This window comes from Mastigoproctus giganteus, chromosome 3, assembly GCF_048544385.1.
Source record: "Mastigoproctus giganteus isolate SK-2022 chromosome 3, ASM4854438v1, whole genome shotgun sequence".
Taxonomy (NCBI): domain Eukaryota; kingdom Metazoa; phylum Arthropoda; class Arachnida; order Uropygi; family Thelyphonidae; genus Mastigoproctus; species Mastigoproctus giganteus.
The window spans coordinates 139,426,972-139,452,375 of NC_143577.1; the positions used below are offsets into that span (position 1 = coordinate 139,426,972).

The 25,404-nt window shown below is 40.2% G+C and overlaps 1 protein-coding gene across 1 annotated transcript in view; it reads left to right on the forward strand.

Moving 5' to 3' along the window:
• Nucleotides 1-25,404, forward strand: part of LOC150088287 (cubilin-like) — a 1,623,406-nt gene that overhangs the window by 1,332,661 nt on the left and 265,341 nt on the right. The window contains exon 39 of the mRNA XM_090370104.1: nucleotides 20,666-20,883. Within this exon, the coding sequence (XP_090226230.1) occupies nucleotides 20,666-20,883 (218 nt within the window). The remainder of the gene's footprint in view (nucleotides 1-20,665; nucleotides 20,884-25,404) is intronic.

Here is a 25,404-nt window from a genome sequence, read left to right on the forward strand (position 1 = left end):
TGGTTTGAAAAAGGATTCAGTTCCTTTCATTAGCTCTGGATTTTTCATATCATTAGAGGCATATGATGCAAGAAAGCTAGCTTATATAGCATCAGCCAAAAAAAAAAAAAAAAACACATTCCCATTTCATCCATCCATTCATTCCAAATGTTTGTGTAGTTCTACCTTGAAACTTATTTATGTTGCTGACCTCCATTACAACAGATGGCAGTATCTTCAAACTATCAACCACCCGCTGGCTAAAGGCAAATTTCAGCACACCATTCTAAAATTGTCTTTCCTCAATTTGAAATCATGCGCCCCCTCAAGTGAGTAATCTGAGCAAGACAAAGAATCCCATTAGCATTGAGCTTGCTCAATCCATTCAAGGCCTTATATACTTCAATTAGATCACATCGCAGGTGCCTACTACCAGAAGCTACAATTTGCAGAATTTAAGCCTTTCTTCTTAACACCAACTCTTTGTCCCACTCACTAATCTGGTTGCCCTTCTCTGTAGTCATTCCAGCAGCTCTACATCTTTCTTAAAATGAGGCCTTCAGACCTGTGTACAGTACTCAAGGTGTGGCTTAACCATTGCCTTATACAAGGGGACAATCATCCCCATAACTCCAGGGGCTCACATCTGTTGAGGGTCCTGAGGTCCTGAGTTGGATATCGTCATTCTCCTCTTTCTTGGTGATTCCCTTCTACTTCTGACACTCTCTCTCTCTCTCTCTCTCTCTCTCTCTCTCTCTCTCTCTCTCTCTCTCTCTCTCTCTCTCTCTCTCACTCAGGGTAATTCAGAATTTTTTTTTTTTTTTTTTTTGGCTAGTACAGCATAAGCCTCAGGCTTTCTTGCACCATATGTCTAATAATAATAATAATATCCCTGCTAGAAAAATTCCTGTATATCATTGGCACGACACCATGAGCATTTTTGTACTGCTCAGAAAACTTCATATCTGACTGCACAGTTATCCCCAGATCCTTTTCATTCTCCACAACCCTGAGTGTAAATACCACCCAGTTGGTATGTTACTCTGGGGTTATTGCTACCCATATGCAGTACTTTACATTTTTCAATATTAAACTTCAGTTGCCACCTCTCAGCCCATCTCAACCCTGCTCAACTTTTTTAAATCCTGTTGCAGTAGCGTACTACCATTACTGTCATTAACAACCCTGCCAACCTTCGTATTGTCTGAAAACTTAGATGTTAACCCTGATATACCTTCATCAATACCACTGATAAATACCAAAAACAACAATGTGCCCAACACCGAACCCTGGGGGGACTCAACTAATAACATTAATCCATGAAGAGCAGTGTCCATTGACAACCACTCTCTGTCTTCTCCCACTCAACCATCCTTTTATCCATTGTAGCAACTTGCCCTTAATGCCATACTGCTCCAATTTGTACAGTAGTCTTTCATGTGCCACAGTATCAAATTCTTTCCTAAAATCCAAGTATCTGCTATAATATCAAAATTATTCTTTGCATCCAGTTCCCTTGTGACCACATCATAATATCCAATCAAATTTGTTACACAAGACTTACCCTTAACAAACCCATGCTGTGTCTGAAATATAACTGCAAGCTTGTCTAGTGGGTCCTGCATTGCTTCCTGAACCAGTGACTCCATTATTTTCCCTGGAACAGAAGTTTGACTAACAGGTCTGTAATTACTCTTGTCACCCTTTGATTCCAGTTTGTGAATTGGGGACACATTTGCATATCTCCAACCCATGAGGACCTCCCCTGAGTTCAGGGAAGCTCTCATAATTTTGGCTAAGGGTTTGCTTACTTCCTTATGCAAAATACTCAATCAGTTTATCAGCTACCTGTGCATGATCATCGATAGTCAAACCATCTATGTTAAGTGTACCAATCTGATTCATCCCTTTCCTTTTTGAGTTCACATAAGTAATGAACTCTTTGCTGTTTTTGTTTGCATCCTTTGCCAAAGATTTCTCGTAATCTGCCTTCACCTGCTTGACCTCCTTTGTGACTTCATTACAAACTAGCTTTTATCTGCCATAGGCTTCTGTGTCACCTGATAATTTTTATGCATCCCATGCATTTCTGTTCTGTGCCATGAAGCTCATTAATTCATCTGACATTCATTTTGGCCTAAACCTTGACCAGTATTTCTTAGTTGGTATGAAAAGCCTAATACCCTCCAAGATTAAGTCCCTGAAGGGTTCCATTTAGAATTCACCATTGGTAATGTCATAAGTTGGTCCTATTATATAGAATTTAAAACTCTCTGAGACCACTGTCTGGGCAGAATTGCAGATACTTTCAGATTTAACCCCAGCTCACCACTTTTTTTCAACATTGAACTGTACTTGTTATGTCCGCAGATCTCCTACTCTTAACGTCATTAGTGCCAACGTGTACAACAATATCACCCTTTGTGCCTTTAAAAGATTATATCTGCTCTACAACATCATTAACTTTTGTCCCTGGCAAACATATGCTGGTCTTATTTTACCCATCCTTTTCGCACAATATATTTCCTGTCTCCCTGACAATAGAGTCACTGACAATAACTAGCTCCTGTGGGACCAGTGCATTCTGCCCAGAATGTTGCTGCTGTGTTTCCTGATAATCCAGTGCAAGCTCTGGCATTGATGTGGGCAGCTGAAAGCTTGATGGGTACCCCCAGTGCAAGTTCTTTGAGGACATCTACCCTGTCCTTCAAGCTCTCGTAAAGGCCCATAACAACACTGAATTGGCACCTGACTTCTTCACACTGCTTACATCAAGCACACACAAAGACAACTCCCTTAGCAACATTATATCCCCTCCCAGAATGGTCTGCAAACATTTCACAAGTTGCTCATTTCTTTTGGCTGTGATATGTTGGAGAATCACCCCTTTCGTTCTTCCCCAAGCCACAGTCTACTTCTACTTTGTGCACATTGCTTTACTGCTCTAGTCTGAGGCATGATTTCCATTTAAATACAATTTAATTAATTAATAATGAAAATTAATAAGGTTAATAGATTTAATTGATTGATTTACTAAACTATACTTGACTATACAATACTATACTAAGCTAATGCAGTGGTACATATTCTGCTATATAGTTTTATGTTATACCTCATACCTTAGCTATCTTTTATACCTTATTAGTTATTTTTTATACCTTAGCTATCAAATTTGAGATATACATTATCTAGTTACGCTATACCATTATAATGTTAACTTAGTTCTATCCTTAGCTAATTACAAAAGATATATGCCCAAAAAGTGATTAAAACCTTCAAAATACTTATTTATTACAATTAAAACCTATTATTCTTCTTCGCTACTGATTACACTATGGTATTCCAGCCAAAACACCAATACGATAATGGTAAGAGTAGTAAGTCGTAACTTACGAAGTCACTAGCTAAATTTAAAAATATACTCTAACGAATGCTACTAATATAAAGCCTATTTAATCTATTTGAAAACACAAATTAATCCATTAACTAAACAAAAAGTATAACAGATATATGCCCAAAAGTGATTAAACCTGTCAAAATACTTATTTATAACAATTTAAACCCTACTATTCTTCTGAGCTACTGGTTATGCTACAATATTCCTGCCCAAAATACAGCTACGATAGTGGTAAGAGTAGTGAGTTGTAACTTACAAAATCACCAGCTAAATTTAAAAAATCCTTTAAATCTTTTTAATTTAATGAGTTTTATGTTTTCGTTAGCCAGTTTTTCGTAACATATTACGTACATGGGACTTTGCTTATTGTTACCAACACTAAGCTGCACTTCGCAAATTCCTCTTGATATTTTCTATTCGTTTTCATTCCTTTTGATTTGGAATATGATGGCTCTTTACCAGAAATTGGTGGTTGCACTACACTTGAAATAACATTGGTGTCAAAATTTTCGCATGATATATTTAATACACTCCTTGCTTCTGAAGTATCTTTAGCAGTGTTATTGTCATCACTCCTCAACCACTTTGTTCTAATTACCCAATTTTCCATGGTAAAATATATATATATATTTTTTCTTAAAAACAACAATAATGGAAAAAGTTGCAGAAGAATGAAAAACACATCTAAGTTTAGGTGAAAGCACTGAATTACAAAGCAGAATAAACCATGCATGCAATAAATTTGCTACATAACATATATTTACTGCCACTGCATATTTGCACCTCTGACCTTCAGGCAATGTAGCCAATTTGAGAATTTGTGCTGTGGGAAGCATGAATTAAGAGGTAAAGGGATTACTGTTCAGTAATTAAGTACCACTCAATTGCTGAGAAGTAATAATACATACTGAGAAGTCACAATAGTCAGATGCTTTTTGTGTGCCCATAGACAGTGATACAATTAAGGCATATTCTGCACACGGACAATATGTAAGAATGCCACCTGCATTACACATGGTGCCTCCGTAGTCAGGTGGGCAGGAGCAGCAGTGTATAGCACACACTTCTTGATTAGGGCCCCGGGTGCCAAGCAAATTCGAGGTCAAGCATAACTAGTGCGAATCAAACAGTGATCTTTCTGAGAGATAAAAGTTCTTTTTAAGTTATATCGTTTTCTATCAGCAGTTTATTTATCATAAATAAGTTCTACACTTGTAAAGTTTCAAGTAAGGACAGAGAAAGGAAATTCACCTTTCTTTTTGTTATATATATTATATTCTTTACTAACAACCAACCTTTCTAACCGCTTGGTCTCCTTGCAGCACTGCTCCTGCCTCCCCGTAGCAGGGCCAGAAATCTTGGCAGAAAAGTCCTCTTGCCAAGGGCGAAAAGGAGCAAAAATGGCAAATACAGACCATATTGACATGAATAATGACAACCCAAAGAGATTGATTGGATGAAGCAACCCCACCCATCTTTCTTAATCTTTCACTCTCTCAGTAACCAGCCTATGAGTAAATTGTCTCCCTTTGTTATACAGAAACATCTGGAGGGTATAGAAGGATCTCCCAAGACGGTGAAGAGACTGCAATCAGGAGACTTACTTATAGAAACCACGAATCAAAGACTTTCTGAAAAGCTTCTACAACTAACAAGCTTTGCTGGAATTCCTGTAAAAATATCTCCTCACGCAACCCTAAATTCTTCTAAGGGTGCTGTTATATCAAGTTGGGATTTATTAAATGTCACCGAGGAAGAAATAACCCAAGAACTCAGGGACAGAATGTAATTGAAGCGAAAAAAATAATGATTAAAAAAGATAATCAACTGACACCTACAAGAAATATTATTCTCACCTTCAATACGCCAAACTTACCCTCCTCTGTAAAAGCAGGTTATTTATTTTGTTGGATTCGCCCATACATTCCCAACCCTTGAAGATGTTATAAATGCCAAAAATATGGGCATTCTCAAACTGTATGTAGAGGAATTTCTGTCTGCCCCAACTGTGGATCCTCAGACCATATACAAAATGACTGTACTGCTACAAAAATGACATGTACAAGTTGCAAAGGTGACTATCCTGCATATTCCAAGACATGTGGAAAACTGAGAAAAAAATAGTAAAATACAAGGTTGAAAACAAAGTCAGTTACCAAGCAGCAAGAAAACTAGTTGCACCAACTATAAACCAGAATATTACCTATGCAAATGCTGTAAAAAAATATCAAGCAGTCTCCGTTCAAACTGATGTCACAGTCCCTACTAATAAATCAATTTCTGATTGGGCTAAAAATGTCCTCTCTGAGATAAAACCAACTGTACGCAAACAACAATCCAAGACCACAGACCAAGCAAATAATACACCTCTGACAATACCAACTGTAACTCCTCCATCAGTGATTGCTACCACATCTTGTATTACAAACACAAATACTGTGAAAAATATTCAGGACACAACCATGGACACAGATGGCACATCTATACAGGAAGATCCTATTTTAGAAATCCATGTCAAAGAAAAAGAAATGGACATTGGTCAGCCAGTCTTCCAAAAAAAAGACAAACAGAAATTGGAATGCCATAAACCAGTCACTTTCAAAAAGCAGTCAGAATCAGCTCCATCAACTAAACACAAATAATGCCTTGTATTTTACAATGGAACTGCAGAGGCTTTCGTTGCAATACAGACGATATCCAAGATCTAATTAATCGATTTTTTCCAGTTGCCCTTTGTCTTCAGGAAACTTACTTAACTTTGCAAATTTCTCCTTCGATAAAGAACTATTGCCTTTATCGAAGGGATCGTAAAGCAACAAATGCTGCCCATGGTGGTGTAGCAATCCTGATAATTTCAAAGATCCCATATTCCACTAAACATATTCCACTTCAAACTGAAATAGAAGCTGTTGCTGTGCATATAACTCTCCATATTGAAATAACATTAGTATCAATCTACTTACAGCCAAACCGTACCTACTGTTTAAAAGATCTTGAAGATCTCCTTATACAGATACCTCCACCTCTCTGTATGTTGGAGGACTTCAATGGGCACCACCCCTTATTGGGCGATCCTAAATTAGATAGACGAGGTCGACTCATTGAGAGCCTAATAGAGGCAGTAATCCTCACCATACTCAATACCGGCACACACACACACACACACAAGTTCAGCTCCCAAATGGACATACCTCAGCCATAGATCTCTCCATTTGTTCTCCATTACTGGTCCCGACCATAGAGTGGTATGTTTTAAATGATATAATGGGTAGTGATCACTTCCCAATCGTATGCAACCTATTAATAGCACAGGCTCCTCCAGCTCAACCATGTAGAAAATGGAAATTTGCCCGAGCAAACTGGGCAAAATTCCAGTCATCAATATCTTTTGATGAGGAAAAAATCCGTCTCTAGCCTATCGATGATGTGACAGAATACATCACGTCACATCTCCTAAATGTGGCTAAAGACACAATACCACTATCAACTCCCTCGGTTCATAAGCATTATAATTATTGGTAGAATGAGCAATGCACAAAAGCCAAAAAAAAGCAAAAAATAAAGCCTGGAATTTGTTTTGGCAATATCCAACAACACCCAATCTAATAAATTATAAGAAGTCAAAGGCAAAAGCATGTTTCATACCAAGGCAAGCCAAGAAAGAATCCTGGATCCGTTTTGCATCAAGCATTAAAAAAAACACTGATACCAAAATAATATGGAAAAAAATTAGACAGCTTTCTGGTAAGTTTCCTACCATACCTTCACCAATTCTGTCCTGTAATGGGCAAGATCTATCTAGTTCTTTAGATATCGCAAATGCTTTGGGCAACACATTTGCTGAAATCTCAGCAGCAGCTTATACTTCACCTTTCCAGAGAATTAAAAACACTTCAGAACAGCACTCTATTAACTTCCAAACTGCCCTCCTTTGCCGTATAACAAATCCCCACAATATTCCGAACTCTTGCATGCTATCTTGACAGCCCACAATGGTGCTGCCGGACCAGATGGAATCTATTACGTCATGCTACAACATCTTGATGACAAAGCTTTGCATCTCCTTCTGCTCTCTAACAATCATATTTTTCTAGAAAATGTCTATCCAACTTCTTGGCATCATGCTACTGTTTTGGCATTCCTAAAACCTGGAAAAGATCCAACCAATTCCCATAGCTATAGACCAATTTTGCTGAGGCAGCTTGAGAGGGATATCCCTCTGCAGCTTGAGAGGGATATCCCTCTCAAGCTGCCTCAGCAAAATTCTAGAAAAAATTGTCCACTGTAGACTCGTCTGGATCATTGAGTCAGAACAGTTAGTGAGCAACAGTCAGTATGGCTTTCATCAAAACAGGTCATGCTTTGACCTTATGGTTAAGGCTGAATTTGCCATTCGTAATGCCTTTATTAAGCATTAACATCTAGTAATGGTTCCCATAGATATAGAGAAGGCTTTTGATACAACCTGGCGGCATGGCATACTAAGAAATCTTTACTCTCTTGGTCTGCGGGGCAACCTTCCTATATTTGTAAAACATTTTCTACACACTAGATTGTTTCAAGTTCAATACCAACATGCCCTCTCTCTGCAACTTTTATTCAGGAAGAATGTGTTCCACAGGGATCAGTATTGAGTGCCATTCTTTTCGCCCTAAGAATAGATTCTATCACTAAACAACTTCCAAATACCATAGAAACTTACCTTTATGCAGATGACCTTTCCAACTCCTGTTATTCCCAAAATATGAGATTTATTGAACGACAGCTTCAGATATCATTAAATAAAATACAGCAATGGGCCAGGCTTAACGACTATAGGCTTTAACAGCAGAAAACAGTTGCTATCCATTTTTGTAGACAATGCAAATTTCATCTGGATCCTGAACTTCACATCTCTAATATCTCCATCCCAGTCACTAGTAACATTAGATTTCTAGGTTTAATCATGGAAAACAAGCTAAATTTCTTAGAGCACATTAAAAAAGTACGTACTGCCTGCTTAAAAAAAGATAAACATACTCAGAGCTTTATCTGCACAAACGAGGGGTACAGATCGTACCTCCCTTCTTTGATTATACAGGGCATTAATCAGATCTTGTCTTGATTATGGAGCTCCCATTTATGACTCTGCCAGAAAGAGCACATTACGCTGGCCTGATCCAGTTCAACACAGTGCACTGAGGATTTCACTTGGCGCATTCAGAACATCACCAGCACATAGCTTTTACATTGATGATCATGAGCCGCCACTATCTTTACATAGGAAATTGCTATTGCTGAAGTATTCTGTCAAGATACAAGGTTGTGCCTCGCATCCCATTCAGCCATATCTTTTCAATCCACCATTAGAAAATCTGTACAGAAATAAACCTAGCATAGTAGAACCAGCTGGTCATCGCCTTCTTGAACTACTGCAGGTTTGGAATGTTTCCATCCATTCTGTACAACAGGTAGTAACTTGTACTCAACCACCATGGGTTCCACCTCCTATACCGACCTGTGACACTTATCTCTATCAGGGGGAAAGAATATTTTGCAATCATCAAATATCAGACAAGTTCATGCTGTTCACACTCAAGAACATATTGATTTTTTACCAATATACACAAATGGCTCTAAATCCAATTCAAAAGTTCGAGCAGCTGCAGTGTTTCCAAATACAATTGTATTAGTAGCCCTTCCTTCTGAATTCAGTATCTTTTCAGCTGAATTATTCGCAATAAAACTAGCTTTAAAAAATCTCTCTCTCTCTCTCTCTCTCTCTCTCTCTCTCTCTCTCTCTCTCTCTCTCTCTCTCTCTCTCTCTCTCTCCCCCCCCCTCCCCCTGACTGCTCTTTAAAATCAGTAATTTACACTGATTCCCTCAGCTCAATCAAGGCATTGTGTAATTCCTCAGATAAATGAAATTAGAAACTTATTACTAAAGATTAAAGAATGCCACCAACTGGTCATCTGCTGGATACAAGCACATTCTGATATATTAGGCAATGAACTGTCTGATAACGCTGCAAAAAACCCAACCAGCTTAGATTTAACCAATATCCCTGTTCCAGCCTCAGACTATGCACTAATGATTCATGCTGCATGCCTATCAGAATGGACAGAACTGTGGCATTCCCAAACAAATAATAAATTCTTTCAGATTAAACAGGTTCCGAAAATCTGGCTCTCCAGTGTCTGGACATCAAGGCAAGAAAAATTATTCGTTCAAGAGCAAGAATAGATCATACTTACCTGACCCACATTCATTTACTCACAGGAGATGATCCACCACAGTGTCCACATTGCTATATAAATATGACTGTTAACCACATTCTCATTTACTGCTCCTATTATAAACAAGACAGAATTTCAACCCTACAATCACTGGTTATCCTTCAACAACCAGTAACCCTAGAGAATTTGATTGGTGACAAGGCCAAAATATCTGAATTTTTCTGTTTTTTGAAGCAAACTAGAATTTTTAATCTTTTCTGATTAAGGACATTTCAGAGAGTATGATTCTTTCTCTTTTCCTTTAATATAAATAAATAGGTGCATTATAGCCAAAGTAGCTTATGCGCCGAAAAAACCCCATGACAACTACAACAACAGCTTCTTGATTAAACCTGGGTTAGAGCCCGTGACCATCAAATACGTAGGATGAGCAAAGGTCAGGGAATGACCACCACATATCCCCGGAGCAATATGTCCTTAGTTGCTAATGCTCCTAAAAACAAAATAACAAAACAAACAACAAACAAAAACAGCATTACACATACCCTAAAAATAAAGAGTGACAGTAGGTTCATTTTGTGCCTCAGACTTCATTCAAGTAGTAAGGTCTGTACACCTACAGTATTGAAAAAGTAATTTTAACAACAGCTTTTTTTAGCTTTTATGTACACAAAAACTAATTTTATTTAAAAAAATTTCTGCAACACCCTTTAATTTATCCCTCGACCCCTCTGGGGAGCCCCTCCCCACACTTTGCACACAACTGGTATATGATATAAATTAAAATTTCCAAAAACTTCCCTTAGACTTCACACTCAGTTGCTCTTGCAATGTCATTGCCTACCCTATAATACTAATTTATGTCTTTATGTAGTGGTATTTAATTACCTGTTCAGTCATATTCTCTCTTCCCTCCATATTAGCATTAGCATTAGTAGAGGTATATGATGCAAGAAAGCAAGCTTATGCAGCATCAGCCCAAAAGAAAAAAAAAAAAACCACTTCCACTTCACCCCTTCATTCGTTCAAAATACCTGTCCAGCTGAGCCTTAAATTTATTTAGGCTATCAAGTTCAACAACAAGGGATGGAAGTCTGTTCCACCAACCAACTACCCGCTGGCTAAAGGCAAATTTCCACACATCTATCGTACATCTGTCTTTCCTCAATTTGGATTTATGCCCTCTCAGGTGCTTATTCTGAGCAAGAGGCAGAATCCCATCAGCATTGAGCATGCTCAAACCATTCAAGGCTTTATACACCTCTATCAGATAACCTCACCGGTGCCTAGTCTCCAGACACTGTAATTTGCAAAACATAAGCCTTTCTTCGTAGAGAGCAACCCTTTGTTCCATTCACTAATCTTGTTGCCCTTCTCTGTACTCGTTCCAGCAGCTCTACATCCTTCTTGAAATGAGGCCTCCAGACCTGTATACAGTACTCAAGGTGTGGCCTGACCATTGCCTTATACAAGGGAATAATCACCTCCTTATCCCTACTAGAAAAATTCCTCTATATCATTGATAAGACACCATGAGCTACTCTTGCAGCTCGTCTGCACTGCTCAGAGAACTTCATATCCACCTGCATAATTACCACCAGGTCCTTTTCATTCTCTACCACTGTCAATGTAATACCAAACAGTTGATACGTTGCTCTGGGATTGCTGTTTCCCATATGTAGTCCTTTACATTTGTCAATGTTAAACTTCATTTGCCACCTCTAAGCCCATCTGCTCAACCTTTCCAGATCCTGTTCCAGCAGCATAGCATCAGTAGTGTCCTTAACAACCCTGCCAACCTTTGTATCGTCTGCAAACTTGGACATTAAGCTTGATATACCATCATCAATATTATTTATAAATACAGAAAACAAAAATGGACCCAACACTGAACTCTGAGGGACTCCACTAATAACATTAGTCCACGATGAGCAGCATCCATTGATTACCACTCCCTGACTTCTCCCCCCTCAACCACCCCTTTATCCATAGCAGCAATTTGCCTCCAATGCTACACTGCTCAAATTTGTGCAGCAGTCTTCCATGTGCAACAGTACCAAAAGCCTTTCTAAGATCCAAGTATATAATATCAAAGTTATTCCCTGCATCCAGTTATTTTGTGACTGCATCATAGTATCCAATCAAATTGGTCAGGCAAGACTTCCCCTTAACAAAACCGTGCTGTGTCCGAGCTATAACTGAAGTCTTGTCTAGATGATCCTGCGGTGCTTCTTTAACCAGTGCGTCCATTACTTTTCCTGGAACAGAAGTTAAACTCACAGGTCTATAATTACTTGTGTCAGCATTTTGATCCTCCTTTGTGAATTGAGGTCACATTTGCACATCTCCAGTCCCCTGAGACCAAGGAAGCTCTCATAATTATGGCTAAGGGTTTTCTTACTTCCTTTGCTGCCTCCTTTAACATTACTGGATAGATCTCATCCACCCCAGGTTCTTTTCTTGTGTTTATCTTCAACAATTTCTCCTCCACTTTACTCTCAGTTATTACAAGATTATCTAGCTTACTGCCAGAGTTGAATACACCTCTGGCATTCCCCTTGCTGAATAACTCCTCGTGTGTGAATGTCTATGCAAAATATTCATTTAGTTTGATAGCTACCTGAGCAGGATCATTAACAGTTGAACCATCGATATCAAGTGGATCAATCTGATTCAACCCCTTCCTTCTATAGTTTACATAAGTAAAGAACTCTTTGCTGTTTTTCTTTGCATCCCTTGCCAAAGATTTCTCATAATCTGCCTTCGCCTGCCTAACCTCCTTTGTAACTTGGTTACAGATCAACTTATATATATCATAGACTTCTGTGTCACGTGTTAATTTATATGTATCCCATGCATTTTTCTTCTCTGCCATATGTCTCATTAGTTCCTCTGACATCCATTTAGGCCTAAACCTTGAACAATATTGCTGTTGGTAACATCATCAGTTTGTCCCACTGTATAGAATTTAAATGCTGTCTCAGACCATCATAGTCGCCTTTACGAAAGCAGTAACCCTTCCCTTTACCCCTGATGGTAGTTACCTCTTTGAGTAAATCCCACTTCAGCACACTGTGATCACTGCCACCTAGTTGTTCCTCTATCTGCAGGTTCTTAATGCATGAAGAATCACTACTGATAATCAAATCAATAGTATTACTCCCTCTAGTTGCCTCCCGAACATGCTGATGTAGAAAACAATCATCCAGTAAATCCACAAAAGCCTTGCTAGTGTGTGAGTGACCAACCCAGAAATTCCAGTCAATATCTGGGAAATTAAAATCCCCCATTATAAGACTCCCTGATTTACTGGCCCACTCTATTTCTCTGTACAGTTTCTTATTATACTCATCAGAATCATTAGGCCTATAGCACACTCCTAGTGTGCTATAGAGTGTACTGGGAGATCAATTTTGATCTCCCAATGCTTTTATCACACCAAACTGACTCGACACTGCACTGTCCAGCGATGTCAACTGGCTACTCGTCCTTGGATTTTATGTGTTCCTTAACTAATAGTATAACCTCTCCTCCCTTCCTATCCTGTCTATCCTTTCTGTAGACGTTGTACTCCCCAAATTCCAGTTCTGCGTGACACCATGTCTCTGATATCCCAACAATATCCGCCTTTGAAGCTTTGAGCAATACCTCAAATTCATCAAATTTATTTACCAAACTCCTAGCATTGGTGTACACGCAAGTATACATTCATCTGTTCTTTTTCTTAGCTACCCTAACACAACCCATGTGTTTACTTGTATCGCAATGACTCCCAGCAGTCTCTGAAATATCCTGCATCTTGTTTTCCAGGCTTCTGGTCATTCCAATAGAAGCAGTGCAGGAATCACTTTCACCTCTGCCAGTGGCTACTGTTAATCTATTAGTCCTTGTATCCCCCCAAGCTAGCAGTTTTCCGACCCATCTAACACTGCCTAACACATAGCATCAGCAAATATTCTTGCACCCTTTCTATTTAAGTGTATCCCATCCCCCCCCTCGACTTGGGCACCTGTACGTGGTGAGGGGACCTCCCAGTGACGCTGCTGGACTTCCAGACTAGCATCACTGGGATCCAATGCCCACAGCCCAGGTTCCAGGCTTACATCAATGGAATCTGGCGTGTTTGCCGTGCGCTGCGACCCATGGAAATTCGGAAAGGGGGATCCTGGTGGTTGAGGGGCCCAGCTTCAATTTTGAAGCTTCAATTCAACACCACTTTGGCCCCTGCTTCGACAAGACGGGTGGTCCTGGAAGGCCCGGCTAGGATCAATCGGCTAGTAGGCTCGCCTGCGAGGGTCAACCGTGTCAATGCCACGCCCCTACCCTCATGATCCGAGGGACAGGATTTAGGCTGCCGGCGGTGCGGGTATAGTGTCTGGGTAGCCCTGGCATCCCACTCCCGAGCGCATTTATTGCATGCTGGGTAGTGGGCGGCCCTTTGGGCTCCATGGTGGATGGGGAGCCCGGGCACTGAACAATATAAAAAACTCTATGAATCATGAAAAACTAAATTCTTCAGGGGCCCCAACCCGGTCCCTATCTGAAACTTTAGAAAAAGATACTGATAGCTATTGATAGCTTATTGCTACAAAGAGGCAGCAAACAGAAATATCATCAGGGCCTGTTCCAAGATTTTTAATTATTCATTCTACCACAGAAAAACCGATTGGCAAAATGTCGCCCTTCTTCATACAGAAAGGGTTAGATGGGTTAGCAGGGTCAACCAAATCGGTTAAGAGGCTCCGTTCTGGAGACCTCTTAATTGAAACCAAAACTGACAGGCAGTCTGAGCAGCTACTCCGTGCAACATCAATCGGAGGAATACCCATAACAGTGACACCACATAGAACACTCAATTCATAGAGAGGTGTCATTTCGGAATGGGACCTTCTCGACGTAACCGAGGAGGAAATCTGCTTAGAATTGAAACCACAAGGAGTTACTGCCGTTAAGAGAATTACTGCGCAAAGAGATGGAAAAATTGTTAAAACTAGGAGTGTTATCCTGACTTTTAACTCTCCTAAACCTCCTGACGAGATTAAAGCTGGATACATCAATTGTTCAGTGTGTCCATACGTTCCGAACCCTTTACGGTGTTTTAAATGCCAGAAGTATGGACATTCTCAAATGGCCTGCCGTGCAGTCCTTGCATGCGCTGAATGCAGTGCAAAGGACCACGAAACAACAGCATACTCAGCCGCAAAACCCACCTGTATTAACTGTGAAGGCGAACACCCGGCCTACTCACGAGCATGCCAGAGGTGGAAAGAAGAAAAAGAAATTCAACGGCTGAAGGCAGAGCTAAATATATCATACCAGGAGGCAAGGAAATCGGTCAAACCCCTGAATATCAACAGACCTACCTACGCCTAGAAGGTAGCAGGGGGCTGTTCCGTCGGAACTCAGACGGACATGACCATTCCTCCAAAGGAGTCTTTCACTCCCATCACACGTTATCTGTTAAGTTCTCAAAAACCTGCACAGAAGGACGAATCAGCTGCCACTCCTATATCAGTACCTCCTAATGCCCCACAAGTAACAAAGGTAATTATTAAAGAAAAGAATAAGAAAGGGGAATTCCCCCCTAGTACCCAAGAAAAGATGGATGTCGAGCAGAAGGAGGTACCCTCAGATTCAGTCTTGGAACTCTTTGCGGAGGAAGAAATGGACACGGGACAGCGTCCGTTCTTCCCCAAAAAAGATAAATCCAAGACTGATAAAAGTAAGCCCTCAGCACCTCGGAAGCCGCCTGATGGACCCACCAAGCCAAAATAATGGCGAAATTCGTACAATGGAATTGTCGTGGATTCCGCCGAAATATTGATGACATCAAGGCCCTCCTGCAAAAGCACGAGCCAGTTTGCTTTTGCTTGCAGGAGACATATCTAAAGGCAAATGATGATCCCACCATGCACAACATCACATTTTTTCGAAAGGATAGAATTGCGGATGGCCCTGTACATGGGGGAGTGGCTATCTTTGTGGGTAACCAGACCCCCGTGCAGCCTTTGCTAATTACAACCAGCATAGAGGCTGTTGCAATTCGCCTTTCAGTGGGATTTCTATTAACTGTGTGCTCCATTTATTTGCCACCTGGGACTGACATCTCCCAGGCAGACCTTGATGATCTTCTTACGCAGCTGCCTCCCCCTTTCTTACTTTTCGGGGATTTTAACGGACATAACACCCTGTGGGGTAGTGCTAACATCAACGGAAGGGGACGAGTCATAGAGCGTATGCTCAATGACAATGACCTTTCCCTTCTAAATACTGGAACAAACACCTTCTTCCACATGCCTACCCGTACTTTTTCTGCCATTGATCTCTCTATCTGCTCCCCTTCTCTACTCCCTTCACTCACTTGGGAAGTGGAGGAGAATCCATACGGAAGTGATCACTTCCCTGTGATAACCTCGTTACACAGTGGAAGACCATGTCTTCCCTTCAGGTTACCACGGTGGAAGATTGATCAGGCTGACTGGACTGCCTTCCAACATCAGGCAAATTTTGATCTTAGCACAGTCAGTCAAGAGCCTATCAATGATGCAGTTAAGTACATCACAAAAAATATTGTCCAAGCAGCTGCGAATGCTGTTCCAAAAACATCTGCCCGGTTTCCACCCTTTCTCAAACCTTTGTGGAATTCACAATGCACAGCAGCAAAAAAGGCTCAAAACAAAGCGTGGGGGATAATCCGCCGATATCCTACCACGACCAACCTTATAGCCTTTAAACGTGCACGAGCCAAAGCACGATATATCCGTCGTCAGAGTCAAAAGGAATCGTGGATCCGTTTTACATCATCTATTAACCAGTCTACCAACTCTAAGGTAGTCTGGGATAAAATCCGGAAAATGAAGGGAAAATATACATCCCACCCTTCTTCAATCCTAGATTATAATGGATGCGCTATTGCAGATCCAACTGCAATAGCCAATGCTCTTGGGGAAACATTCTCTAACATCTCCGCAACATCCTCGTACTCCCCCAGAGTTCCTGGTCCTGAAACATAAACTAGAAAAACAAGCACTTAATTTTAAGTCCAAGGGCCTCTATCCCTACAACGGGGCGTTCACTACAGAGGAACTGAAAAGAGCCCTCACTCTTTCCAAAGCAAGTGCCGTTGGACCAGATGGCATCCATTATGAAATGATTAAACATCTTTCACCAAAATCTATGGATTGTCTGCTCCTTCTGTATAACAGAATCTTTACTGAAGGGCAGTTTCTGGACTCCTGGCGAAAGGCAATCGTTCTTGCCTTTCCTAAGCCAGGAAAGGATCCAAAAGTCACCACCAATTATCGTCCTATTGCTCTGACTAGCTGTCTGTGCAAAATCCTAGAGAGAATGGTCAATTCTCGTTTAATATTGTATTTAGAAACAAATGACCTTCTCTCCAGCATCCAGTGCGGCTTCCGAAGGAACCGGTCCACTTTGGACCATCTTAATAGATTGGAAGCATCCATCCAGGATGCTTTCCTAAAACGTGAACACTTGGTGTCGGTGTTCTTTGACATGGAGAAAGCGTGTGACACAACTTGGAGATTTCGCATTTTAAAAGATTTACATAGCCTAGGCCTAAGAGGGCATCTGCCCTTTTTTATTCAAAACTTTTTAGCCAATCAATCGTTCCAAGTTCGTGTAGGATCCTCACTCTCTCGCTCCTTTAGACAAGAGGAGGGAGTACCACAAGGATCAGTATTAAGTGTCACGCTTTTTGCCATCAAAATAAATTCCATCACAGAACTACTTCCTCCAACTGTAAACAGTCCCCTCTATGTTGATGACTTTAGCATTTTTTGCCAGTCGTGCAACATGAGGGTTATTGAAAGACAACTGCAGAAAGCCATTGATAGTCTGAATTCCTGGGCACTTGCTAATGGCTTCAGGTTCTCGCCAGAGAAGACCGTTTGCGTACACTTTTGTCGCAAGCGTAATCTTCATCCTGAACCTGAATCAAGGCTCGGACAAAATGCTATTCCAGTAGCAGCGAACACAAAATTCTTGGGACTCATATTCGACAAAAAATTAACCTTTTTTGGATCATATTCGTCAACTCCGCACAAAGTGCACAAGAGCCCTTAATATACTCCGCTCGCTCTCCTCCTTATCTTGGGGTGCAGACCGATGCACCCTTCTACGGCTTTACCGTGCACTTGTACAATCCAAATTCGATTATGGGTCCCAAGTATATTCTTCAGCCAGAGACAGTGTACTTCGATGGCTGGATCCTGTCCATCATCAGGCTATACGTATCGCTACTGGAGCATTTCGAACATCTCCTGTCCAGAGTTTATACGTCGAAGCAAACGAACCACCGTTATCGTTTCGACGTAAGCAGTTGTCTTTAAAACTGAAACCCCTGCCAGACCATCCTACGTGGCCCTTCGTTTTTGAGCCACGATGGGAAAACTTGTACAATACCCGTAAGACTGCCAATCGTCCTTTTGGTATTCGTCTCCAAGAGCTACTCAATGAACTTAATATCAAGGTAGACAAGGTTGCCCAAACATCAAAGCAACCCTTTCCACCCTGGCATGCTTGTGTCCCGGCATGCAACTTGTCGCTTAAAAACTGGGGAAAGTCGGACACTCCATCATGTGTCTACCTGCAGCTTCATTCAGCACACCGAACTGAATATTCCGACTTCGCGCCAGTCTACACAGACGGTTCGAAGTCAAAATCATATGTGGGATCTGCTGCTGTCTTTACAAACATCACTATATCAGAGCAGATTCCCTCTGAATGCAGCATATTTACTGCAGAGCTGCACGCTGTAGAGTTAGCCTTGGATCATATTAGTGAATGCCAATACCAACGGTTCATTTTATATTCCGACTCTCTTAGCATATTACAGGCTTTAATATCTGTGAGGTATAATCCTCATCCAGTTCTGTCTAGCATTCAGCAGAAGATTCACGTTCTCCATGAACGCGAATATGACATCCGCTTCTGCTGGATTCCCAGCCACATTGGGATTAGGGGAAATGATTTGGCTGACGCCGCAGCCAAATCAGCAATTCCCAATAATAACCGCTGCCTGTTAGTCCCCTATACAGACTACAGGCAAATAGTACATGAAAAGATACATTCCCAATGGCAGGATTCGTGGAATAGACAGACTGCGAATAAATTATATCGTATAAAGCCTGTAATTGAACCGTGGCAGTCTAGTCTGCGCAGGAATTGTAAGGAGGAAGTTGTTCTAGCTCGCCTCCGAATAGGACACGGTCATCTTACACATTCTTTTCTGCTGAGGGCAGATGACTGTCCTATGTGCGAGAACTGTGGCACCATTTTATCTATTCATCACATTTTAATTGAATGTCCAGATTTTAGCAATATCCGTTTTACCACTTTTAACCATCTGACTGAGCCGTATACACTCAGTCAGATTTTATCTGACAATGACAATGTGTCTGCTGTTTTTAGCTTTTTAAAATCAATAAATATTTTTACTCGTATATAAAATTTTTACATTTTTCTTTTATATATTTGCTATACCTTTTGACATAGTGACCTAACTAATTAGGTCACTGAAAATTTAAAATTTTTTTACAAATGACCTGGTCTTGGCGCATTATAGCCTTAGTAGCTAATGCGCCAATAAAACCAAAACCCGTCACCGTATCCAATCCCTGTAGAAGCAGTCCCTTCTGTTAACAAGTACAGACCAGGCTGAAAAAAATTTTAACCCTTGAGCCTTACACAATCTTTCCAGGGCCGAATTGATCAATAAGCCTCTCATCATACACTCCCTCCTATTGTGTCTGGGTAGAATTGCAGACACTTTCAAATTCAACCCTAATTCACGGCTTTTTTTCAACAGTGGCTTGTACTTGTTAAGTAATTCTGCCGGTCTCCTACTCTTAATATCATTAGTGCCAACATGTACAACTATATTACCTTTTGTGCCCTTAAAAGGTGATATATGAGAGCTGATCAAAAATAATGAGATTGAATCTCTGAAGCCTCCTTCAAAGTTGGCTCTTCAGCACATATACAGCATATTCAATCCACTTTTGTGAGTAGCATAGAGTTATTACTAATCATCGACACTGCATGACCGATATCTGGATTAAAATCCCTGTTTTTTTGTTTTTTTTTTCTTCCTGACAACTTCAGTTTTTCATCCAGGAAACAGGCATTCCTTAGATTAGACACAATTTAAAAGACAACAGTTATATCTCATGGCCTTAGTCAGCTCAGCAAAATGCAAAAATAAATAACTAAATAACCACTGTTCTTACCAATTCTGAAAACACTTCACAAAATCAATTTTCAAAACTACCAAAACCTTTGGTGCATTTTATCAGTTTCCACATCTTGAACTTGTTTGCCTTTACAAGCTTTTTATATATATATTTTTTTAAGTTTGGATAACAGAAGATCAGGACAACATGCAGCATGTGCTATAAGATATATATATATATATATTTATATATATCTTATAGCACACACCTTTTCATCAGTCTCCTGAAATGACAGAAGTGCATTTTGTTGTTTCTTTAATTTCGTAATTTTTGTACAGAACTGCATTCAGTTTTCAAATATTCTGCATATACAAACACTAGTTTTTGGGCACAGTGCCTTGTTTTGAAATATAACTCAACAATTTTACTAATTTTATGTTATTTTGCTATAAATTACTTATTCTTCTATTTATTATGTCTACTCATAAAAGGATATCAGAATGCTTGTTTGTTTGTTTGACAATCCTCAATTTAAAATGATAGAAACACTCAAACACCATTTGTTAATTTATTATTACTCCATATTTCTAATTTAATTAAAATATTTTTCTGCAACTTGCACATAGTTAAATGTAATACATCACAAAAATGCTCTGTAAATACTTAGCATGAATTTTTGAATTAAGGAAACAAGCTCTAAACACATCTGACATAAAATAACATTCAGGTGGTCTTTGCCAAAGTAGTGTATCCACATATAATTTATCAAAGGTAATTGAGTTTCAATAATTTTTGATAGGTCCCTAATTTATTATTATGTCTGTTTAATATTATAGTCATCAGTCCTAATTATTTATGAATTATATATATTTTTTTTCAGATTTCTGAGTTTTGAAGTGGAAGGTAGCAGTAATTGTGTTTACGATGCTGTAATTGTGAGGGATGGCATTGGTTCTTCAGCACCTTTACTGGGTCAATACTGTGGAGAGACAATTCCTCCAATCATAAAATCCACAAACAACACTTTAACGGTTCATTTTCTTTCAGATTCGATTGTAAATGCCAAAGGATTTACGGCTGCTTATCGGACTACATTTGGTAAGAAATAATTTTCACATGAGGATGCAACAGTGCTATTATTTTTGTAACAGTATTGCCAAGTGTCCTATATCAAGTGTTTATATTATTATATATCTACTACCCAGAGTGTAGTTCCCCCCCCCCCCAATTGATAAGTTATTCTGAGATTACTGCTACCCATATGCAGTACCTTGCATTTGTCAATTTAAACTTCAACTGCCATTTCTCAGCCCATTGACCTAATTTTTCTAAATCTTGTTGCAGTAGCATACTCTCTTTATTGTCATTAACAACCCTGCCAATCTTTGTATCAACTGCAAACTTTGGCATTAAGCCTGATATACCTTCATCGGTATCAGTAATAAATATTGAAAACAACAATAGGCCTGGCACTGAACCCCAGGGAACCCCACTGATAACATTAGTCCATGAAGAGCAGTTCCCATTGATAACCACTCTCTGTCTTCTTCCACTTAACCATCCCTTTATCCACAGCAGAAACTTGTCCTTAATACTATATTTCTCCTGTTTATACAGTAGTCTTTTATGTTCAACTGAATCAAAAGTCTCTGTAAAATCAAAGTATGTGATATCAAAATTATTTTTTGCAACCAGTTCCTTGGTCCCTGCATCACAGTAACCTATTAGATTAGTTAGATAAGACTGCCCCCTTAACAAATCCATGATATGACTGCAGTATAATTGCATTCCTATCCAGATGGTTCTCCATTACTTATTTAACCAGTGACTCCATTATTTTCCCTGGAATAGATATTATACTAACAGGTCTGTAGTTACTCATGTCACCTTTTGATCCGTCTTTAATGAATTTGGGATATATTCACACATATCCAATCCAATTCCTGAATCCAAGGATGCTCTCATAATTATGGCTAAGGGTTTATTCACCTTCTTTTCTTCTTCCCTTAATATTATTCAATAGATCCCATCCACCCCAGGTGCCATTTTTTTATGTCCATCTTCAACAGTTTCCCCTCCTGCTTTCCTTTCAGTTATCACAAAGTTCTTTAGCTCCCTGTTGGAGTTTGATAAACTTCTGATATTCCATTCCTTAAAGAATTTCTCATGCGTGAATGTAGATGCAAAATATCTATTCAGTCTGTCAGCAACCTGAGCAGGGTCATCAACAATTAACCTATTGACTCAAGTGGCTCAATCCACTGTTAATACATGCATAGAAGTCTTTGCTGCTTTTGTTTGCATTCTTTGCCAAAGACTTATTATAATCTACCTTAGCTTGCCTAGCATCCTTTGTGACTTGATTACAAACTAATTTATATCTACTACAGGTTTCTGTATCTCCTGATAATTTGTATGCATCCCATGCACTTTTCTTCTTTGCCACATGTCTCAGTCTGGAATGAGTTTCAACACCTGGTAGACTTTAACATTAGTCAGGAGCTTATCAATGATGCAGTGGCATACATCACAGAAAGCATCGTCCATGCAGCTGCAACTACAATTCCGAAAACATTTACCTGGTTTCAGCCATTTCCAAAACCTTGGTGGAATGCTGAATGCACAGCAGCAGCAAAAAAAAAAAAAAAGAAAGGCACAAACAAAGCTTGGGGGACATTCCAATGATATCCTACCACAGCCAATCTCTTAGACTTCAAACATGCATGCACCAAAGCACGATATATTCGTCATAAGAGCCAAAAGGAAATTTTGATCTGCTTTACATCCACTATTATCCAGTCAACCAGCAGTAAAGTTGTCTGGGACAAAATCCAGAAAATGAAGGAGAAATATACATTGCACACTCATTGACCCTGGTATATAATGGATGCATTATTGCAGACCTAATTGCAATAGCCAACGCTCTTGGGGTGACCTTTTCTGCCATTTCATCAACATCTTCTTACTCCCAAGAATTTCTGGTCTGGAATGACAAACTTGAAAAAACTTTAAATTTAAAAATTCTCATCCCTGTAATGGCCCCTTGACATAGGCACTTGTACATGGTGAGGGGACATCCCAGTGATGCGGCTGGACTTTCAGATTAGCATCACTGGGATCTAACGTCTATACCTGGGCTCCAGGGATAGATCATTGGAATCCAGCATGTGCAGCTGTGCGCCATGACCCGTGGAAACTCAGAAAGGGGGATCCTGGTGGTTGAGGGACCCAGCCTTAATACACCACTTCAGCCCCTGCTTCAACAAGACGGGTGGTCCTAGACCGGCCCAACTGGGATCAATTGGCGGGTGGTTCTTACTGCTAGGGTCAACTGCGTTCCAATAATTCTCCCTCCCTTTGGTCCTGGGATGGGATCAAGGCTTATTGGAAATGTGGGTATGATGCTTCTGAGCGAACTTGGCGTCCCATTCATGTAAGCAGTACCTGCTAGTTCACGAGAGGGTGTCTCCTCATAGGGCCCCATGATGGGTGAAGTACTTAGGGCATCTGAAATTTTTCTTTTACTCCTATGAGTAATTCAAATCTCTCTCTCTCTCTCTCTCTCTCTCTCTTTTTCTTTTTCTTTCTCTTTCTTCTGGGGCCCCAACAAAGCCTCTACCTAATCGAAATGACAACAATGAAAACATCTCGGTAAAAAGAGCCAGAACTGAGGACACACCACCATAAGTGACACTGTTCTTCCTCATTCTCCATTCAATCTGGAAGATGTCTCTCTCTCTTCCCGATTGATCTGTAAAACGGCTGTTTTCTGGCAACCTTTTGGTCGAAGCCTCAAGCGCAAAACAAGCAGAAAAAATCCTGAACTCTACATCCATAGGGGGAATACCTATCATCGTAACCCCCACAAAACTTGGGATTCTTCACAAGGTGTCATATCAGAGTGAGACCTTCTTCATGAATCAGAAAAAGAGATCTGCTCTGAATTGAAAGACCAAGGAGTGACAGCTGGCAAGAGAATATCGATACGAAAGGATGGAAATCTTGTCCCTACCCGAATTCTCATCCTAACATTCAACACTCCACAGCCTCAAAGTTCCATCAAGGCAGGCTAGATTTACATTCCAAACCCACTGAGGTGTTTTAGATGTGAAAAATACAGCCACTCACAAACAGCTTGCCCTGGTAACCCTGCCTATGCTTGATGTGGTGCTAAAGACCACGAGAGCAAGAAATGTTCAGCTTCAAAACTGATCTGTGTAAATTGCCAAGGAGAGCACCCTGCCTACTCTAGAGCATTCCAGCAGTGGAAGGATGAAAAAGAAATTAAAAACAGAGCTGATTGTCTCTGGCTAGGAAATGTATCCAACCAATAAATAGTGGGGAACCATCATGTGCCCAGAAGGTTTCTGCAAAGTGCACTATCTTTATATACACAAACTGAGATGACTACACCACCATGAGAATCATTCACTCTGATTGCTCACTATTTATTGCATTCACAAGAAAGTCCACCCAAAAAACACAGTCAGCTGCCATTCCAATATCTGTACCTCCTAGTGCTCCACCACTACCAAAACCAAGTGGTAAAGAAAAGCCAAAAAGATTGGAAGAGCCAACTGTAATACTAGAAACAATGGATGTAGAGGATAAGGAGGTACTGGATGAATCAGTCTTGGAACTCTTTGTGGAGGAGAAAATGAACATGGAAGAGCATCCATACTTCCCCAAAAAAGATAAATCCAAGACTGACAAAACTAAGCCCTCAGCACCTCGGAAGCTGTCCGATGAACACACCAAGCCAAAATAATGACTAAATTCTTACAGTGGAACTGTCATGGATTCCAGCAAAATACTGATGACATCAAGGCCCTCCTGCAAAAGCACAAGCCAGTTTGCTATTGCTTGCAGGAGACTTACCTAAAGGCAAATTTTGACCCCACCATGCATAACATCACAATTTTTCTTAAGGATAGAATTGAGGATGATCCTGCTCATGGAGGAGTGGCTATCATTTTAGACAACCAGACCCCAGTTCAGCCTGTGCTACTTATAACCAGCATAGAGGTTGTTGCAATTCAACTTATAGTGGGTTTTTTGTTAACCATCTGCTCTATATATTTGCCACCTGGGACCGACATCTCCCAGGAATTCATTGATGATCTTGTAACACAGTTGCCTCCCCCTTCTTACTTGGGGAATTTAATGGACATAACACCCTGTGGAGTAGTGCTACCAACAATGGAAGGGGATGAGTCATAGAACATATGCTAAATGACAATGACATCTCCCTTCTAAATGTGGGAACAAACACCTTCTTCCACATGCCTGCCTGTACCTTTTCTGCCATTGATCTTGCTATCTTCTCCCCTTCTCTACTCCATTCACTCACTTGGGAAGTGGAGGAGAACCGATATGGAAGTGATCACTTCCCTGTGATAACCTGCTTACACAGTGGGAGACAGTGTCTTCCTTTCAGGTTACCACGGTGAAAGATTGATCAGACTGACTGGGCTGCCTTCCAACATCAGTCAGATTTTGACCTCAATGCCATCAGTCAGGAGCCTATCAATGATGCAGTCATGTACATCACAGGAAATATCATCTAAGCAGCTATGAATGCCATTCCAAAAACATCTGCCTGGTTTCCAATTTTTCCCT